At 54.0% G+C, this 17,107-nt stretch overlaps 7 protein-coding genes across 7 annotated transcripts; 1 reads left to right on the top strand and 6 right to left on the bottom strand.

Moving 5' to 3' along the window:
• Positions 1-153: 153 nt before the first annotated feature.
• BAUCODRAFT_123054 (uncharacterized protein) lies at positions 154-1,550 on the top strand (the record flags this gene model as incomplete). Its single annotated transcript, XM_007678956.1, has 4 exons — positions 154-380; positions 442-1,118; positions 1,157-1,262; positions 1,295-1,550. 4 exons carry the CDS (start codon positions 154-156, stop codon positions 1,548-1,550), a joined length of 1,266 nt encoding a protein of 421 aa, XP_007677146.1.
• Positions 1,551-1,759: 209 nt separating this feature from the next.
• Positions 1,760-3,257, bottom strand: BAUCODRAFT_501611 (uncharacterized protein). The gene has a single exon (XM_007678955.1). It carries the CDS (start codon positions 2,948-2,950, stop codon positions 2,099-2,101), a length of 852 nt encoding a protein of 283 aa, XP_007677145.1. The 5' UTR covers positions 2,951-3,257; the 3' UTR covers positions 1,760-2,098.
• Positions 3,258-4,136: 879 nt separating this feature from the next.
• On the bottom strand, positions 4,137-5,326 carry BAUCODRAFT_501609 (uncharacterized protein). The gene has a single exon (XM_007678954.1). It carries the CDS (start codon positions 5,132-5,134, stop codon positions 4,448-4,450), a length of 687 nt encoding a protein of 228 aa, XP_007677144.1. The 5' UTR covers positions 5,135-5,326; the 3' UTR covers positions 4,137-4,447.
• Positions 5,327-5,507: 181 nt separating this feature from the next.
• Positions 5,508-7,611, bottom strand: BAUCODRAFT_71669 (uncharacterized protein; the record flags this gene model as incomplete). Its single annotated transcript, XM_007678801.1, has 8 exons — positions 5,508-5,632; positions 5,690-5,806; positions 5,875-5,960; positions 6,021-6,469; positions 6,527-6,802; positions 6,873-7,168; positions 7,230-7,291; positions 7,349-7,611. 8 exons carry the CDS (start codon positions 7,609-7,611, stop codon positions 5,508-5,510), a joined length of 1,674 nt encoding a protein of 557 aa, XP_007676991.1.
• Positions 7,612-7,939: 328 nt separating this feature from the next.
• Positions 7,940-10,549, bottom strand: BAUCODRAFT_501607 (uncharacterized protein). Its single transcript, XM_007678953.1, has one exon. It carries the CDS (start codon positions 10,446-10,448, stop codon positions 7,995-7,997), a length of 2,454 nt encoding a protein of 817 aa, XP_007677143.1. The 5' UTR covers positions 10,449-10,549; the 3' UTR covers positions 7,940-7,994.
• A 684-nt stretch (positions 10,550-11,233) lies between these two features.
• Positions 11,234-14,035, bottom strand: BAUCODRAFT_502344 (uncharacterized protein). Its single transcript, XM_007678952.1, has 6 exons — positions 12,624-14,035; positions 12,188-12,551; positions 11,819-12,123; positions 11,519-11,759; positions 11,311-11,454; positions 11,234-11,246 (listed from the first exon to the last, which is right to left on the bottom strand). The coding sequence occupies exons 1-5, from the start codon at positions 13,974-13,976 to the stop codon at positions 11,375-11,377; spliced, it is 2,343 nt and encodes a 780-aa protein (XP_007677142.1). The 5' UTR covers positions 13,977-14,035; the 3' UTR covers positions 11,234-11,246; positions 11,311-11,374.
• A 1,360-nt stretch (positions 14,036-15,395) lies between these two features.
• Positions 15,396-16,852, bottom strand: BAUCODRAFT_34519 (uncharacterized protein). Its single transcript, XM_007678604.1, has 2 exons — positions 15,671-16,852; positions 15,396-15,620 (listed from the first exon to the last, which is right to left on the bottom strand). The coding sequence occupies exon 1, from the start codon at positions 16,685-16,687 to the stop codon at positions 15,731-15,733; it is 957 nt and encodes a 318-aa protein (XP_007676794.1). The 5' UTR covers positions 16,688-16,852; the 3' UTR covers positions 15,396-15,620; positions 15,671-15,730.
• Between the last annotated feature and the right edge of the window lie 255 nt (positions 16,853-17,107).

Genomic DNA, 17,107 nt, shown 5'->3' with positions numbered 1-17,107 from the left:
CTTAGTCGTTGACGGCAATCAGAGGTATAGAGCTCTGCGACGTACATGGTCTGCGGTTAGCTCTCTACCCTGAGTGTGTTATAGGACTCGTGCATGGATTGCGTAAAAATGTTCGGCCTCCAAAAACGATCTGGTCAAGCGTTCCTCGACACAATGACAAACATCTCTTCAATACAATCGCTCGCTCTTGATCTTCCGCCAAGTTGCATCGCATTCTGTCCTCAACAGCCCACCTACTTCGTCATAGGAACATACTATCTACATGCGAAAGCTGCATCGAGCGTTCATGAAGCCAATAGTCTCCCCAACGACAATGGCGAGGGTGATTCGCAGAAGCGTAGCGGCAGTCTGATCCTATACCGACTTCATAGAGACGACATGTAGGTGAGAAAATGTCCTTACGCGGCGGCCCAGAGGGTTCATTGACTGAGGCCTGTCCAGCACTCTAATTGCCACTGAAGCCACGCCAGACTTCTCGGTATTGGACATACAATGGTCATCCTATCCGTCGACGGAGTCGCCAGTGCTAGCCGTAGCGACCTCGACGGGTTTGCTGATGTTCTACCATCTCGAGCACGACTGCGACAATGCAAGTCTTTCAGCCTTCAGTACGAAGAGAGTAAGCGATGAGTCTACGCTCGTCCTTTCGTGCATATGGCACCCTCAACGTGCAGACACCATTGCTGTTACGCTATCTGACGGACGAGTGTGCCTCATCCGAAGTACAGCAGGGAAGGGAGAGCTATGGGCTGAAGATTCCACTGTTACGGTTACGGATATCTACCAACACAGCCTTGAGGCTTGGACGGTAGCCTTCACAAGCGACTTCGAGCGGGAGTATCTCCTTTCGGGTGGCGACGACGCTACTCTACAGTGCTCTAGGGTCGATATCGAAGATGAGACGACCCTTCTGTGGCAAGACCGCAAGTCGCACATTGCTGGCGTGACTGCGATCTTACCAATTACGTCCGAGCTGTTTCTGACAGGGAGTTATGATGATCACATACGCCTTATTTCGACGCTCGCCGGTCGGAGAAGAGTCGTTGCGGAGCTAAACCTGGGTGGCGGTGTTTGGAGACTTCAACTCCTACACGACAACGAGTCTGCGGAGGTGGAAGGTGCCGACATACGGTCAGGATTGTCTTCATCGGCCCAGTCGGGTTCCGTGATGACACTACGCGGGTAAGCGCTTCCAACCATATCAATTTGCGCGGTGTCAGGTCGCCATCGAAGGACGCTGTACGCCGAGGTTGCCGCAGTCGGTAGAGTAGTCGTGCTGACACTTGGATGCTAGGCTGAGAAGCATATTGATCCTTGCAAGCTGCATGCATGCTGGAACCCGAGTTCTACGTTTAGGCCGTTTCGAGGATGAGGACTGGCGACTAGAGGTGCTGGCGAAGTTCGAAGAACACCGGAGCATGAATTACGGCAGTGCCGTGCGGCCAAGTGATCAGGCAACGATCACCATTGTCAGTACCAGCTTCTATGACAAGCTATTGTGCCTTTGGCGTTTCTCTCTTCCAGATATAGGTTGGGAAGTACAGGTCTAGCTGTACATTACTCTTGACATTATCCGCCAAGGCATCTGCGCTCTAGCGGTGGTCAAACATAGCGATTGCGCGGAATCTAGATCACTTTTGTTCCAAACAAAGGCCTGCCCAACCATATCCACACCAATAACGCCGTTCAGCGCTTTATGCACACGTGTGACGAATAATTCAGCCCATGGTATGTGTACAAGTTCGCTTCGGGTATTCGCAAGAAAATCATTCCGCCAAGGTGTATGCCAAGAACGATCGAATGTACCAGAAGCTCCTGGCTGTGGTGAAGTTAGAAGCGCCCAGTCTCTGGTGAGTTTCAGGTGCGCCGACTCGGTCGCGCGTGGCAACCGCAGCCGGTTCGTAGGGTCGTGGTGGGTTTGTCGGCATCGTGAGCGACTCTCCACGGCCAAATCATGTCGCTCGCCGGCCCCGTCAGGGCTCCCCGGGCCCACTAATCTTGATCTGTGGCGTTGGAGGTGGCGGAGCGCCGTCGGCGTTGTTTCGGGCACGCCTCCATTTGAGCACCGGTATTCGCTTGTCGCCCTGAAGAAGAGAAGTTAGAGCAAATCGAGAACGTCAAGGGTAGCAGTGCAGCTCACCTTGATCTCTGTAGCTTCTTCGCTTCCCAGGACAAGCACCTGGTCATCCTCCTCGAAATGGTGTGTCCGTATCTGTATGTCGCCGATCCAGCCGGGCAAGTTGCACACTTGGAAAGTGTGTCTTAGCACCTCTTCTCTCCCTGCTCCCTCGTTCGAGATGTAGTATGGTCCACAGTAACCGAAATACCGTTTGCCTGCCTCTGCCCATTGTGGCTCCTCCCCCTCGCCGCGCTTGAAACTTTGCTGTCCAGGTATCAGCATCTGAGCTGACATATACCCGTCCGGCGTATACATGATGAAGCCAGTCACGTTTTTGGTCATTGGATGTGTTGGTCTCTGAATGGGTGAACCAGGTGTCGGATATGAGATATATGATTCTAGCTTCCATGCGCCCACGAGCTTGTGTCGCAGTGGTTCTGGAGGCGGAGGGGTCTCACATTGATCTAGCGTGTACATATCCTCGTTGAGATCATCGTAGCTGGTTCCAGTCTGCTCTTCGACCGCCGGACCTGGTGAGGCGTGTGACGACCCATTTGTATGGCTATAGTCGGGCTTGTGGCTATGGCCGTTGGTGTACCCGTTCGACATTTCGTTGATCGCTCCGAAACCATTCGACAACGGTTTCACCTCGACGTCTGGGAGTGAAATGGGCGGAGTCTGCGGCCGGAGCTTCGTCGGCGACACCACCACCTCCTCTGCCGCGGCTACCGGCTCCCTTGATCTTGATTTCGACCTCGATCGCGCCTTGCGATGGGGCAGCACCTTGGGAACCTGCAGAAACTGCGAGCTCATCGCGGGCATTACGAGCATTGCGGCTGTGGGAGACGATGGGTCGGGTGGCGTGGAGACAGTAAGGAAACACCCATGGTCTTAATGTTGCATTTCCAGGACACAGACACCAGACACGATGACGGGTCGTTGCGCCGTAGAGCGGCAATACACCGCAATGCTGCTAACGGTTAAACATCTCAGCTCGGACATGATGAGACGACGTGCACGGCCACCATGTAAGTGTGGAGACTGCCGTACTAAGACATCTGATGATCATGCACGATTCTGCAGGGTGGATCCCGATACTATTGAATCTGCTGCATGCTTCCGGCCCCAATGCATTATAGAATCATGGAGCGACAGTCAGTATGTATCACACCTCTTGAGTCGCTGCTCGAACGTCGAGCGACCACAGCATTGAAGACCGAAGGTCATTGGCACCAGAGTTGAGGAGATCGACCACAAGCCCAAACGCCACCCTCTCGCCCATCAGAAGGTGGAGTTGGACCCCTTGTCATCCTCGAACTTTCTTACTAGAAGTATATTTCCCCAAACTGCTCCGTGTTGGCTTGCACCGGCTGCGGGCCAATTGAGGCTTATGTGAGAACACTGCGTTGTTACTAGACGTTCGCCAGCCGCTGTTGTGAGACTTCAATGCCTATACGACTTCGAATGAGAACCCGAGTCAGCCTACGATCGCGACGTTCCGTTGACGGCTGTGGCGGGCCTAACGGCAGACCTGGACCACGCAGCCCGTTGGCTGGTTACTTGCTAGGTTTCGAAGAGGCGTCAAAAGCAGTCTCTTCCAGCACGCTTTCTTCGACCTCCTTGTCGCTTGCCACTGCGAATGCAGAACACGGCGGGCTGATCTCCAGGGGTCATAATCTTTCTGAAGCAGCCTCCTCATCATTGTAACAAGGGTTCCATTTTCCTCATCGCTCTCAGTTGTAGAGCGATCTCCGCCAGCAGGCGTTTACTAGGCTGGTTGGTCGGGCTTCTGCTCGCCATGCTATCCTCAATGGACGGTTCAACGATAACCTAGGTCAACATTTCGCCGCATTTTCACGTGCTCAGGTGCCGAAATGCTTGCTTTTGGGCTTGGAGGTACCGGCCGGCGGTGCGAAGCGCACAAACCATCCTCCAACCACTCATTATTGCTCGCTGCACCACCGTCACCCGATCATGGTACCGATGGCAGCTGACATTCCTTTGCGATGTTGCGCAAGCCGACCTGACGTGCATGTGAAAAACATCTTCACACCTTCCGTTAGATATTGGTGCGAGTATGACTGTTGACAGCGTCCAATTTGCCAGGCTGGCGCTGTTCGATATTTCGCCAGTACCTACCTGGATCATCACGGGAGAAGTTTGGTATGAGAAAATTTCATAACCAGAGGCTCGCATGTGATTTGGTGTAGTATTCATACAATCGCTGATGTGACTAAGAGTAGCCAAGCGGCCTTACCGTGACACATATCGGTTCCACTGGTATGGGAAATAAGAGGATGGGCGTCGCAAAGCCGCATTCCGTTCGCCTCAACAAATGTTGGCGCCTCCATTCTTCGTCCCATTCGCGTCGCCGGTTGTCTCCTTCACCTCACCAAACACCTGCAGGAACGCCGCCGGCTCCTCCGCACCACTAATCTCGTATTTGCCGTTAATCAAGAAGTTTGGGACACCACTAATGAACCTCTGTTGCGCCTGCTTGACCTCCCTATCCACCTCAGGTCCTCCCTTATCGCTTTCCAACCAGTCCCTAGCTTCCACCTCATCCAACCCAGCTTTCACAGCCCGCGCGATCAAAACGTCCCGCGATGTTATGTCTTCCTCCGACTCAAAGTAGGCGTTGAAAAGCTGCTCGACAACCTTCGTCTGCATTCCGTCGCCCTTCGTCTTGGCCAGCTGGATCAGACGGTGACTGTCCCTTGTGTTGCCAGTCCGGCCACCGAAAGCGAAGGTGATGCCGACCTGCTTCCCTAGCCTTGCCAGATGGCCCTGCATGACCTGCGTCCTTTGCTGTCCAAACTTGCGCTCGTAGAACGCTTGCTTGTCGATGCTCTTGGGTGCATCTGGGTTAAGGTAGAACGGGTGCCATGTCGTCGAGAAGGTGTCGTTCGGATTCGATTGCTTGTGGGCCTGGATCGCTTTATCGAGTCTATTCTTACCGACATAGCACCACGGGCATACCGTGTCGCTCACAATGTCGATGTGGTAGTCTGTCATCCTGCGGAGTGTTGCGCGTAGAGCCACGGTGAAGCGCTTGCAGAGGGTTACAGACACAGTGCTACAGATGAAGAGGAAGGAAGCGCGTGCTACTTAGCCATCACATATAATCGTGCCGTATATCCCAGTCCTTTAGCTACCGCGGTCGAAGTCCGTGGAGTGAAGCTGGAGATTACTAATTCATATGGGAAAGAGCTTGATGTGAGCGCAAAGGGAGCTTTCATGGTGGCGCTCGGCACAGCTACTCGGATTAAGTCGGAACTGTAGATCCGAGCTTACACAGGCTTTCACAGCTTCCTTTCGCAGAAGCACTAGGCTGAGCACAACCGCAAAACATGATACGGGTTGTAGTGAGTTGTGGTAGGACCGCATCCTACAGGTTCGCTCTCTCTTCTCGCACCACTATACCATGCTCTCCACTGCGTGCCTTATCCCTCAGCACACGTCGCAGAATCTTTCCGCTCGCACTCTTGGGTATCACATCGATGAACTCCATCTCTGTTCCGCGTGTCAGTGGGGCACCTTACAAGCGTTCGTATTCCGTGAGAGTCATACCTTTGACAGCCTTGTACCTGACCTTCTTCTCACGGACGTATGCGATCAACTCGCGACCAAGCTCATTACTCGGCTTCTCGCTCGGCTTCGGCACGATGTACGCCTTGGGTACTTCACCTAGAAAGAGTACACTGTAAGTTTTGCTTCAGGCAAAGAGGAGGGTCTTCCGGCCTTCAACCACGCACCAGAGTAATCGTCTGGAATTGCAAGGACGGCAACGTCCTCAACCTTCTCGTGACCGAGGAGTAGGTCTTCAAGCTCTGCCGGTGCCCTGCGCAGTTAGGTGTCAGCGCGCATCCCAACAGACAGTGTTGACGCAACAGTCTCGTACACTCCAATTCCCTTCACCTTGATCATCTCCTTCAACCGATCCGTAATGGTAATGACACCTTCCTCGTCGATTTTGCCCTGATCGCCTGTATGCAAGTAGCCGTCCTGGTCGAACGTCTCGCGAGTGGCTTTGTCGTTGTTCAAGTAGCCCATGACAATTTGCGGGCCTTTGGCCCATATCTCACCGGGCTCGCCCACTCCGCACTCCGTGCCGTCTTCCCTCATGATCTTGACCGTTGTACTAGCGCAGATTGGTCCGACAGCGTGAGCATACCTGTAGTCGTAAAGCCAGAATGGATGAGCGGTAATGCACGAGCAGGACTCTGTCATGCCATAGCCTTGCTTGAAGCCGGTTTGTGGGAACTTCTTTTGCAGCAGCTGGATGATCTCCTCGCTGAGCGGTGCGGCGCCGGATGAGAAGCGCCGGAGAAAGCTCAGGTCATACTTGTCCTAGAGACAGCATTGCCGGTTACTGACAGCCTCACGCGAAGACGCATGTTCACTCACCACAACGGGGTCCCTGACCATCCGAATAAGAATCGGCGGGACGAGTAAGAGCTCTGGAATCTGATATTCGCACACGGTTTCGAGCATAGACTCCATGGAGAAGGACGGAAGCATAATGACCTCGGCATTGAGAAGGACTGGTAGATGCAGAACGTGGACCAGCCCAGTGATATGGAACGAAGGCAAGACCGCAAGTATACGCTTATGATCGGACGGCGATATTTGCTGGATCTGGTGACATTGCGCAATGACGTTCTGATGTGCGATCATGACTGCCTACCAAAGTGTTGATACGATCGTCAGCATTGTCGAAGACAGCAAGACAAGGATGAGCGGTATTCCATACCTTGGGTAGACCGGTCGTGCCACTAGAGAAACTCAAGAAGCCGCAAACGTCGAAATTAGTCTTGCCTTTGGGGATGGTATAGTAAGGAACTTGCTCAGCCTCCTTTCTACCCATCTCGACGAGCTCCTTGATCGTGGTGTAGCCGTCCATCTTGCCTTCCAGAAGGAACAGATTCTGCCGTGAGATACCGGCTTTTTCTGCTGCGGCGGTGGCGACCTCCATGCTGTTTGGGTGAGTCATGATGAACTTTGCGTCGGCTTTTTGAAGAGCATAGGTCATCTCCTCGACATTGTAAGCTGAAGGTTATCAGTACTGTTGCCGATGGTATATGACGAATACACTGTCTCAAGGCCTTACCCGGCGAAGCACCAGACACCTTCCCACCAACACGCAATGCAGCATGCAGAGCGACGCCATACCTGACAACATATGAATGAGCTACTTTGTATATACGGACGTCAGAACCTCAAACTCACCATATCGTGTTCTGCGAGAAGAGCGATACCGTATCTTCCGCCTTCATGCCATACCGCTTGACGAGCGCAGTCGAAATGTAGGTTGCTGCCTCTTTCACCTCCCGCCAGTTGAGGCGCTCTTTCGTGATGGCATGGGTATAGCCTGCAAGCTCATGCTCGGAATAACGCGCAATTGGAGAGTAAGTAGGATCCTCAAAGAGCCATTGCCAAGTGGTCAGATGGCGCGGAAGAAAGATATCGTTCTGTTGGCTTTTAAACGGCATACTGTGAGTCTTTTGGATCGCTCGCAAGCGTGAATATGTTGGATTGAATGAAGCATGAATCGAGTATAAGATCCTACCTTGACGCGTGACAGATCTACACCGCGCATGTCTGCGGGCACCGCAGACGGTATCCTCGGCCATGCGCATGATGGCTGGTGAAAGTGAGCTCCAATGGCAGCGTGGAGATGCGGGGACGTTTGCCGGAACGGAGATGGATCACGTGAGCTCCTCTCCACCTCATCTCAGTATCTGTCACATTTAACTTGTTTCCACGCGATCACAGTGCATTCGTCATCCTCTAAGAGCTTGATCAGCCGAACGAAGAAGTTCAGGATAGCGCTGAGAAATCTCGAACCTGTCATTATGCATATTATATCCTCTGGCTAAGCACAACAAAGCAGCAGTGTGCTGGCAAGTAATGCTATGTACAACGCTGCGCTTGAATGCAGATGTAACGCAGAAGCAGCTGACCTTGTGCTGCTAGTTGTTCTAGCCTGTGAGGCAGAGGCGGATGAGCTTGGTGCTGCCGTCGTAGACACACCAGTCGAGGACGGTATCCCTGACAAAGACACCGTGCTTGAGCCAACCACCAGACCACCTGACGCGTCACTGACGACGGTCCCGTCGATGGTGATGGCCTGACCCCCCACAGAAAGCGTTGTGCCATCGAAAAGGAGGAATGACGCTCCCGAGGGAGCGACGGCGGTCAAGGTTCGACTTCCAAGCTTAACAACAGCTTCCGAAGCAGAGGCTGACGGAATGGGTGTCAATTGTATCGTTTTCGATCCCACGATAAGCCCGCCTTGTCCGTCACTCAAGACCGTTCCCGATATCGTGATTGCGCTGCCTCCAGGAGACAGCGTGGTCCCGTTTACGATGACGTAGCTTGACGCTTGAGGTTGGATTGCGGTTATTGTCGAACCGCCGATCGTAAATACTGCCTCATTGTGTGAAGCCGTTGGGATCGGTACAGTCTGGGAGCCATCCACGACGAGAAAATTAGATCCAGCATTGCTTCCGACGCTCAAAGTAACTCCTGACACTGTAGCAATGCCATCGCTCGGTAATGTCGCTGTCGAGGATCCGTCAATGACCGCAGTCTGTCCGTTGAGCTTTTCTATAGTCAGTGTCTGTCCATTTGTGGTGATGGTCCCAAGTGCAGTCGGTGTTGCTGCGGGGACAATCAGACTGCCTCCAGCGATCAGCCCAGAGGAAGCGAGCGAGACAACGACGGAATTTATGGTCTGCGCAGCGCCTCCGAGAGTCACCGGAGTACCGTCAACAATGGCGACGCTGGGATTGCCCGGGTCAGCGCTTGCAGTCAATGTATGTCCTGCAATCACAAGCGTAGGGTCCGAGATGCCGATAACGTTGCCCGCCGGAGCGCCCGGACCGGCTGCAGCAATACTCGTGGCCTGGCTGCCAGTCCCGATTATGACGCCGCCCGTGGAACCTGCAGAGACCACTTGACCGCCTATGGAAGTCTTCTGTCCCGCAGTGAGCGTTGCGATCTGGCCTCCCTCTGCCACAATGACAACTGAGCTGCCTGAGATCTGCGACTGAACTGCTGTGAAGACTGACGAGCCAACCGTGACCACAGAGCCTGCGGATCCAGCATAAGTGTTTGATCCAGGCGTAACAGTGGCTGCGCTACTCCCTGTTCCGACAACAACACCTCCGCCAATGGTAGCAGCTGAGATAGCCTGGCCGTTCAGTACTGTTGTCTGTCCTGGTGTGAGGGTAACAGTTGTGCCACTCTGGTCTATGACTATGGCTGAGCTAGCGCTGGCCACTGTGTATACCGAGGAGCCTACAGTGAAGACTGAGCTTCCACTTCCGGAGCTGCCGGTGCCACCACTCGGGGAGCCTATATCATTAGGAGAGACAGTCTTTGAGTCTGCACCGCTTGCTATGACCGCGCCGCCGCTCGCCGGTGCGCTCACGGTCTGGCCAGCGAGTACTGTGGCCTGTCCAGGCTGGAGAGTAACTGTGGACCCAGCCGCTGCTGCCAGAATAGCTGATGGACTGCCAAGTGAAGCTGGAGAGGCTTGTCCAATAGTAATTGAGCCAACGACCGTGGACCCTGAATTTCCGTTACCTGAACCGCCTGATCCGGAGTCGGCTGGTATGACAATTGTAGCACTGTCGCTGCTACCGATAATGGCCCCTCCGCCCGATTGAGCGCTGACGATTTGACCTCCTATTGTTACCGCCTGTCCTGGCTGTACAGTCGCCGTACTGCTCCCTTGCGCGACAATCACACCGGCTGTGCTGCCACTCTGCAATGCCGGAGCTATTGTGAGTGTAGCCGTGCCAACACTGACGACAGTAGTACCTTGTTCGCCGTTGTTCGAGCTGCCAGGAGCCGGGCTATTTGGCGATATGCTTGTTGCGCCTGCGCCGCTGCCGATAACAGCCCCACCTCCCGAGGATGCGACGCTGATGGCTTGTCCAGCCAGTGTAGTGCTCTGACCAAGTGCAAGGGTTGCTGTGGTACCTCCGCCAATAACAACAGCCTGGGTGGATCCTCGTGTGTCGGTAGTCTGCGACAATGTGAACCCCACCGATCCGACAGATGCGACTGTGGTCACCCCGTTCGAGCCGCCGAATCCCGCACCGCCGGATGCAGAGTTGCCGGAGCCGGAGTTGCCAGGACCAGGATTGCTTGGGGCGGAGTTGCCAGAGCCAGAAGCGCCAAAACCTGGAAGGTCAGAAGTTGTACTGCCCAAAGCTGCCGAGAGCACGGAAAGCGCGTTGTCACTCGGCTGAGAGTTGCCGTTGCCAGCGGAGGTCTGTACACCACCACCATTTGTCTGTCCAGCGTTTTCGTTGGTCATGGAAGTCTGCGCAGATGGATTTACGTTACCGGAATTGACCGGGGTGGCGGATCCTTGTGCTGATTGCCCAGTAGTCTGACCGCCGCCAAGTATTGATGCAAGCACGCCACCAGGGTCCGGTGAAGAAGAAGAACCAGCTTGTGCCTGTCCAGGATCCTGACTGCTTTGACTGGTCGAGGACTGTGCACCGGGATCAGTTGGGATGCTTGAGCCGATGGTCTGCGCCCGTCCACCTGCCACTGAATCGAACCCAAGAGTGGCCGTCGGGGAGGTTGTCGATGTCGCGGGAGACGTCGCCGTCGGGACAGGTGATGCGCTTGTCGTAGGAGCAGCTGGCGGCAATGATGTCGTGACTCCAGCTTCGGTAGACGCGGGCTGTAGAGCCTTGGGAGGACTACACGATAATCAGCATTTTGCGTCGGTTTCTATTTTACACCCTTATAGCATACTCCCAGATCCCGTTAAGAGTTAAGAGGCAGTCACCCCAAGCAGGATCAATGTCGCGAAATTGTGGCGGAACAGCCAACCTAAAGATTAATGCATAGGAGTTAGCTCTGTCTTACATGGTCAGAACGGGAGTTTTTCGCACCATGGTCGGAACGCTGCATCAATAACAAGACCACAACCAATCAAGCCCGTGTTGTTAAAGGCCGTGTTCGTCACAACCGGGTTCCATTCGTTGACCCCATTGACCTTGTCAGGATATTGATAGTCACCCCATTCCTGATCACCCTCATTACAGGAAGGTGACCCTAGGTAGGCGCTGGCTGGCACTGGTGCAATTAGATCGGCGAAGTTCTTTAAAGCAACAGTCAGTCGGAAATCTAGTCATGTCAATGGTAAATGCACGCTGTAAACATACGAATGAGTAAGCGTAGTTATAGTTCTCCCCCCAGTAACCCCACTGCGGAGCGCGGATCAAAGCGTTAGTGATGCCTCAGACACGAGATGCTCCAATTACGAACCAATGAATACAGGTCTGTCGAAGCCACAGTCAGAAGACCGCCTAGAGGTCGATGGGTAGGGTGGTCAGCTGTGTCTCATACGATTGCGAAAGGCTGTGAACAAACCGGCGTGATCACTCCCTACCCTGCCACACCCATCTGAGGCATAAGCGGTATCGTAGCTGATATAAGCGCGATTCTCATAGAATGTGGTTCCGGCGGAAACAACAAACGGCCCAGAGTTGAGTGTGCTGGTCGCGTTGAAAGGTTTGTACGTGCAGGGTCCTTCTGCCTGTCCCACGGCGTTTGTTGCAGCTCCCCCTTCTACGACCTCGCCAAAGGGACAAATCGACGAGCTCGCAGGTGGCTATGTCATCATGTTAGAAGGTCAGCTGTATCTCGGACAACCCGACCGGGACGACGCACCTTTGTTGCGCACATATCTCGACTGTAATTAGTGGTTACTGGAAAGTAGAGCAGCTGAACGCTGCCACCATAGATGGTACAGTAGCCACACGCACTAGCATTGCCGACGCTAGCACGTCTGGTGGTCGATAGCGCTGAAGCCAGAGTGCCAGTAACATTGCAAACGGGAGAAATCGAGAGGCTGCCGGGCCACTTCGCTGACCCATCTGTGGATAGCGCCATGTTATAGGATGACACTGCAGACTGGTAGTTGCTGGACATCGAGTAACAGTCATCATTGTTAATAGTGCAGTTTGGCGGCGGACCTGAACCAGCATGTCAGATTGGCAAGCTCTCTATGAAAAGCGCCTTGTGAAAGGGGGGATTCACCTGTATAGTTCAATCTGTACATCGCTTGGGTCGGATAATAATAGGAGGAGAGCGGCGTCAATGTTCCCATTACGCGCTCTCGTCCGTCGCAGAGCGTCGTGATTGTAGCTGTGAAATCTGTCGCCCAGACCGACGTGTTCGTGGTATAGAACGAACCATACCCGCTCGATATATCATAACTATACTGCTGCCACAGGCCCTGGCAGCTGTACATCGAGCTCAAGCCGCTTCCACTGACCGACATGTTGAAGCTCGGGGGAGGTGTGCACGACGGTTGCATGAAATCGCCGTTCCAGCTGGGATCTAGACCTTCTGATTTAGATGACCAGAAGTCAGACGCCAATGCGTTGTAGTAACTCCACATCTACAGCGATGTCAGCTTCGTTCTATATTGCAAGGAAGCTTGATACAACAATAACGGGCTGGATAGACTTACTGTTGAGCATTCTGCACCGTTGACGGTACAACTTGGGGCTGGGCCAGAATAAGTGATGGTGCCGTTAGTTTTAGATACGTGCGTAATCGTTGTGCTCAGTGCCGTAACATCGTAAGAATAAGTGACTGTTCCGGTACCACAGCCAGTTTGGACAAGGTTGGAGTACTGCTCCCATTCGTACTCACACTCCCACATCCTGTCCCACGCTGAGTCCAACCCTGTGCCGTTCGCAGCAACGGACCATGGCGAGCCAGTCGCTAAACACAGCGCAGTGAGATTTTGCGCCGGGGGGACTGGGGCGGCTATGGCATTGCCAATGGTTGCCGTTGGTGTGATCGTACATACTGGTGGCAGGAGAGTCTCCGTCCAAGTTGGGTTCAAGCTTGCTGAGATTGCCGAGAAGTAGGAGCTCGTCAATGATCCGTAGTAGCTTCGCAGTGTGGCGCATTCGGCATTCTCCAATTTGCAGGCGGGGGTGGCCCCAGTATACAAGAGAGTGCTGTTCGACGAATTTGGGGTTGTGATGGTCGTACTTGGCTTCGTCAGTGTCTCCGTGGCCACAATGGTGGTAGTGGAGACGCCTAGCGTAGCCATGGAAGAGTACAAGTACCATTCGTTGTTACATGAGCCGTAGTAGGCCAATCCAGTCCCATTAGCACGCACTGTCCATTGCGAGCTTGAAGTAGTACCCGGAGTGACAGTCGCGTTTGCCGTTGCTGAGTTTGTACAAACTGGCCATTCAGCAGCCAACGTCCAGATTGGGGACAAGCTCGCGGACGACGACGACCAATACGCCTGATTCGCGGCGCCGAAAGAAGACACTAAGCTGCTACACTCTGCGCTATTGAGAGTGCACGTCGGCACTGGGATTGTTGTGCTCGCCTCCGTGATCGTTCGTGTTGCGGTGTTGCTCCCAGTAGACGTAGGGACTGGGATCATAGACGAATAGGCCTCCCATTCGCCTTCGCAAGCCCACATCCACTCCCAGCCATTCCCTCCAGGAGGTACTGTCCAGAGCGCGCCAGAAGTCGAAGTCGCATTTGCCGCGGCTGACGTCGTGCAGGCCGGATACGCGCCGAGAGTCCATGGAGATGGTGTTAAGCCGGCGGACGACGATGCATAGTAGTCATCCGCTGCTTCCTCGTACGACGAGATCAGACTGCTGCACTGTTTCGCATTTAAGGAGCACGTCGGCGTAGGACCGCTCCAGTAATACGTCTCTGATCGTGTGGCAAGACTGGTGATTGTAGCGCTGGACCCGGTGGTTGTGTGCAGCGCGGTAACGATGCCAGTAGATGTTGGAATGGCTGTATATGAGCTGTATTCGAGCCACTCAACATCACAGGCCCACATCTGGAGAACGAGATTGATTAGCAGTCATTCAATGCTACTCTAGGGGCCCGTTTTGGCACTCGTACCCAGTCCCAGCCAGTACCTGTAGGACTGACGGTCCACGCTAAGGTAGTCAATGTCTCGTAGGCAGTTCGGGTAAGATGAACCACACTGGTGAGTTCGACGGTGATGGTGGAGTCTGTCGCGTTAGTCGAATTGCCAGAAATGAATGCGCCATTTCGATTTCCACTCGCAGTAACAGTCGGGGAGCTCGCAATTGGGGCTAAGCTGCTGGTCGAGGCCGATGCGTTGACCGTTCCACCACCTGTACTACTAACCGAAGTCATTGTTGTGGATATGCCAAGACCGGACGCGATGTAGTCACCCACTGCAAGGCCGCTGTTGCCGGAAACCGACGTAGTAGATGAGCTCGCCAGAGCGGCGGAAGAGCGGACCGTACTGTTTACTGACGACGAACTGTCCAAAGTGCCCGTCAAGGAAAGACTGCTTGTCAAGGAGAGAGTGCCCGCCGATGATATACTGCTAGCTGACGGCAGGCCATCTGCTGACGCGAGACTGCCGCCAGCGGAGAGACTGCCTGCCGAAGAAGGATTGCTTGCCAATGAGAGACTGCTTGTGCTGGTCAAAGCAACGGGCGAAGCAACAGAGGAGCTCGATGATGACAGGGTGGCCTGCGGCGAGGCACTGGACGGCGTTGTGGAAGACAACGCATTGTCACCAGTCGATGAGGAAAGCGGAGAGGTCGGCGAGGTGCCTGAAAGCGAAGGGTACTGATATGTTGAGTTGCTAATGTACGAACTTGTAACTATGCGCCTTTCGTCAGGATCGATCCGTGGCCGCGGACTCACTTCCAACATACCATTATGTTGGGCGCTTGTGAACGCGAGTGACAGTGCCAACAACGCAAGCACTTGGACGATCGGTAGCGACAGGATCATTGCGCTGCCTGCACACCTTTGCGGCGGCTATACACACTCACACGCATACGCAGAATGGCAGAGTTGATGTCGCAGAAGCAAAGCAGGAGTGAAAGCAAGCCTACCTAAAGTTCAGCCCCAAAGGCTGTGTAGTACGCTTCGCATTAGTGTGCGGCCACGCAGACTCCAGCTCGCATATTGTGTGAAGCAGATCGTCAGCTGAGGAGCGCAATCCTGGCACTTCCAGCCCTACTGTAAGCCAGCACGTGGTTCAGGCGTAGCCCAGTGCCAAAGCGGCTGTCCAGTCGGCTTCACCAAGCACATGTACAACAGGCGGCTTACTCTACGGCTTTAAATTGTTGGCAGAGCACATCAAGGCTACGGCGTCACTCGCTGCAGGGTATCTGGTCCCAAAACAGCCACGGTGAGATTGATTCCAACCATCAACCGCCGTTGCACGCCTCCCTGACGTCAAGGCTTGGAGGCGGAGGCTACAATTGGTGGAGCAAAGTGCTTCCCCGTCGGACCGACACGCCCGACGCGAAGGAAGAACTGGATACAACCCTGAACGTTCTGGCCATCCTTTACCAACACTCGCTATCTCGAAGCGGACAACGCTGATCAAGTGCATTGATTCTCCGGCAGACCTTCATGCTGTGTGATGGACTATACGTGTTATCCATAGTTAAGAGTCATGGTTAGGAGTGGATGCAACCATCCCATCGCTGCAGGTCTCCCCTGCCAACAGCTTTGGCAACTCGCTTACGGATTTTGTAGCATCGCTTCTGCTGTCGTAGCACTCTAGCCTCGATTGTTCGAACTTGCATCGAACTCATGTCACTGAACCTCCTCTTCGCAACTGACGGCTTCAAGAACGCTCCTAGTCCTTGTGTCCCTCTCCCTGGTGTCAACCACGCCATAGGCTTCGTCCGTTTGCCGGCACACTTCGATCTGCCAATCTTCGCCTACAGCAATACTACCTTTCTTCACATCCTTCTCGCTAGCGTCCCAACACTGCTGCACTGTACCACCAATCTTATTCAGAAAAGACTTCAAGCCTCCGTCTCCGCCACCGGCATGGTACGATTTGAACGGTCCGGCTACCGTCCATCTTGGGCCCATCGAGTTCTGTACAACCTCATCAAGATCCTTGACATCGATGACGCCTTGAGTGACCAGACTACAAGCTTCCCGGAACAGAGCAAAGGCCAAGCGGTTCGCTACGAAGCCGGTACATTCTTTCTTAATGACCACAGGGGTCCGACCGATGCCACGCCAATACTCCAGCGTTTCATCGATAACAGCTTGCGAAGTCCGCGGCGAAGGCACAACTTCTAGCAATGGCATGATGTGCGGTGGATTGTACGGATGGACTACCAGCAGCCGGGTCTTATCCTGCATGTTCCGACTCTGCTGACTTGCCGGTATGCCAGAGGTACTCGACCAGAAGAGTGCTGTCTTGGGAGCGTAGCGTTCAATTTCTGCCCACGTAGTAATCTTGAAGTCCAGGTTCTCTGGCCCCTGTTCCTGGACAATGACTGCATCGAGCACGGCTTCCTGCAGATACGCGCTGATTCTGAGACGTTGCATCGTCGAGTCAATGTCGACGCCAGCGCCGGCAAGTGTTTTGGACATATACTCCGCAACGTAGTCGTGCACATCGGGTCTTGTGTCATAAATCGCAATAGAACATGTCGGATGCTTAAGGAGGTGCAAAGCAGCGAAAGACAAGCCGATAGTACCCGCGCCGATGATGGCGATCTTGTCTTCTCTCTTTCTTAGCATTGTCTCCATTTATGTAGGGATATGCGGCCAAGCTAGATATGAGAAGAGCAATGGAAAGGAGGAATGCCCACGTTGACGTGACAGTGATGGAGGCTGTGTATTATGCTTACAAGATGCGATGTCTGTTGGTTGAGTCGAGCATGGTTCCTCTCGCGATTTGCCCGTGGATCAAGCATGTAGGTTCACAGAATGGCCGTTGATTCAATGGCCCGAGGCACCCAGGATGAGCGCAGCTCGGACCAACTCTGTCCAAACCGCTCAACTTCGAGTCGCTTTACGCAAGCTCATGTTCCCAACGCAATATGACGCCCTTCCGGCCGTTCGCTGTGAGGCAGTGAGGACAATGCTACAAATTCGACTCGAAAGCGAGCGGTGTCAATCGCGCCAACGCAATTGTAGGCGATTGCTCACAACCAATGCACTACGCTG

The sequence above is a fragment of the Baudoinia panamericana genome (genome assembly GCF_000338955.1).
Source record: "Baudoinia panamericana UAMH 10762 unplaced genomic scaffold BAUCOscaffold_7, whole genome shotgun sequence".
Taxonomy (NCBI): Eukaryota; Fungi; Ascomycota; class Dothideomycetes; order Mycosphaerellales; family Teratosphaeriaceae; genus Baudoinia; species Baudoinia panamericana.
Note: the sequence above shows the minus strand (reverse complement) of the source record. Positions and strands in the feature narration are given on the sequence as shown.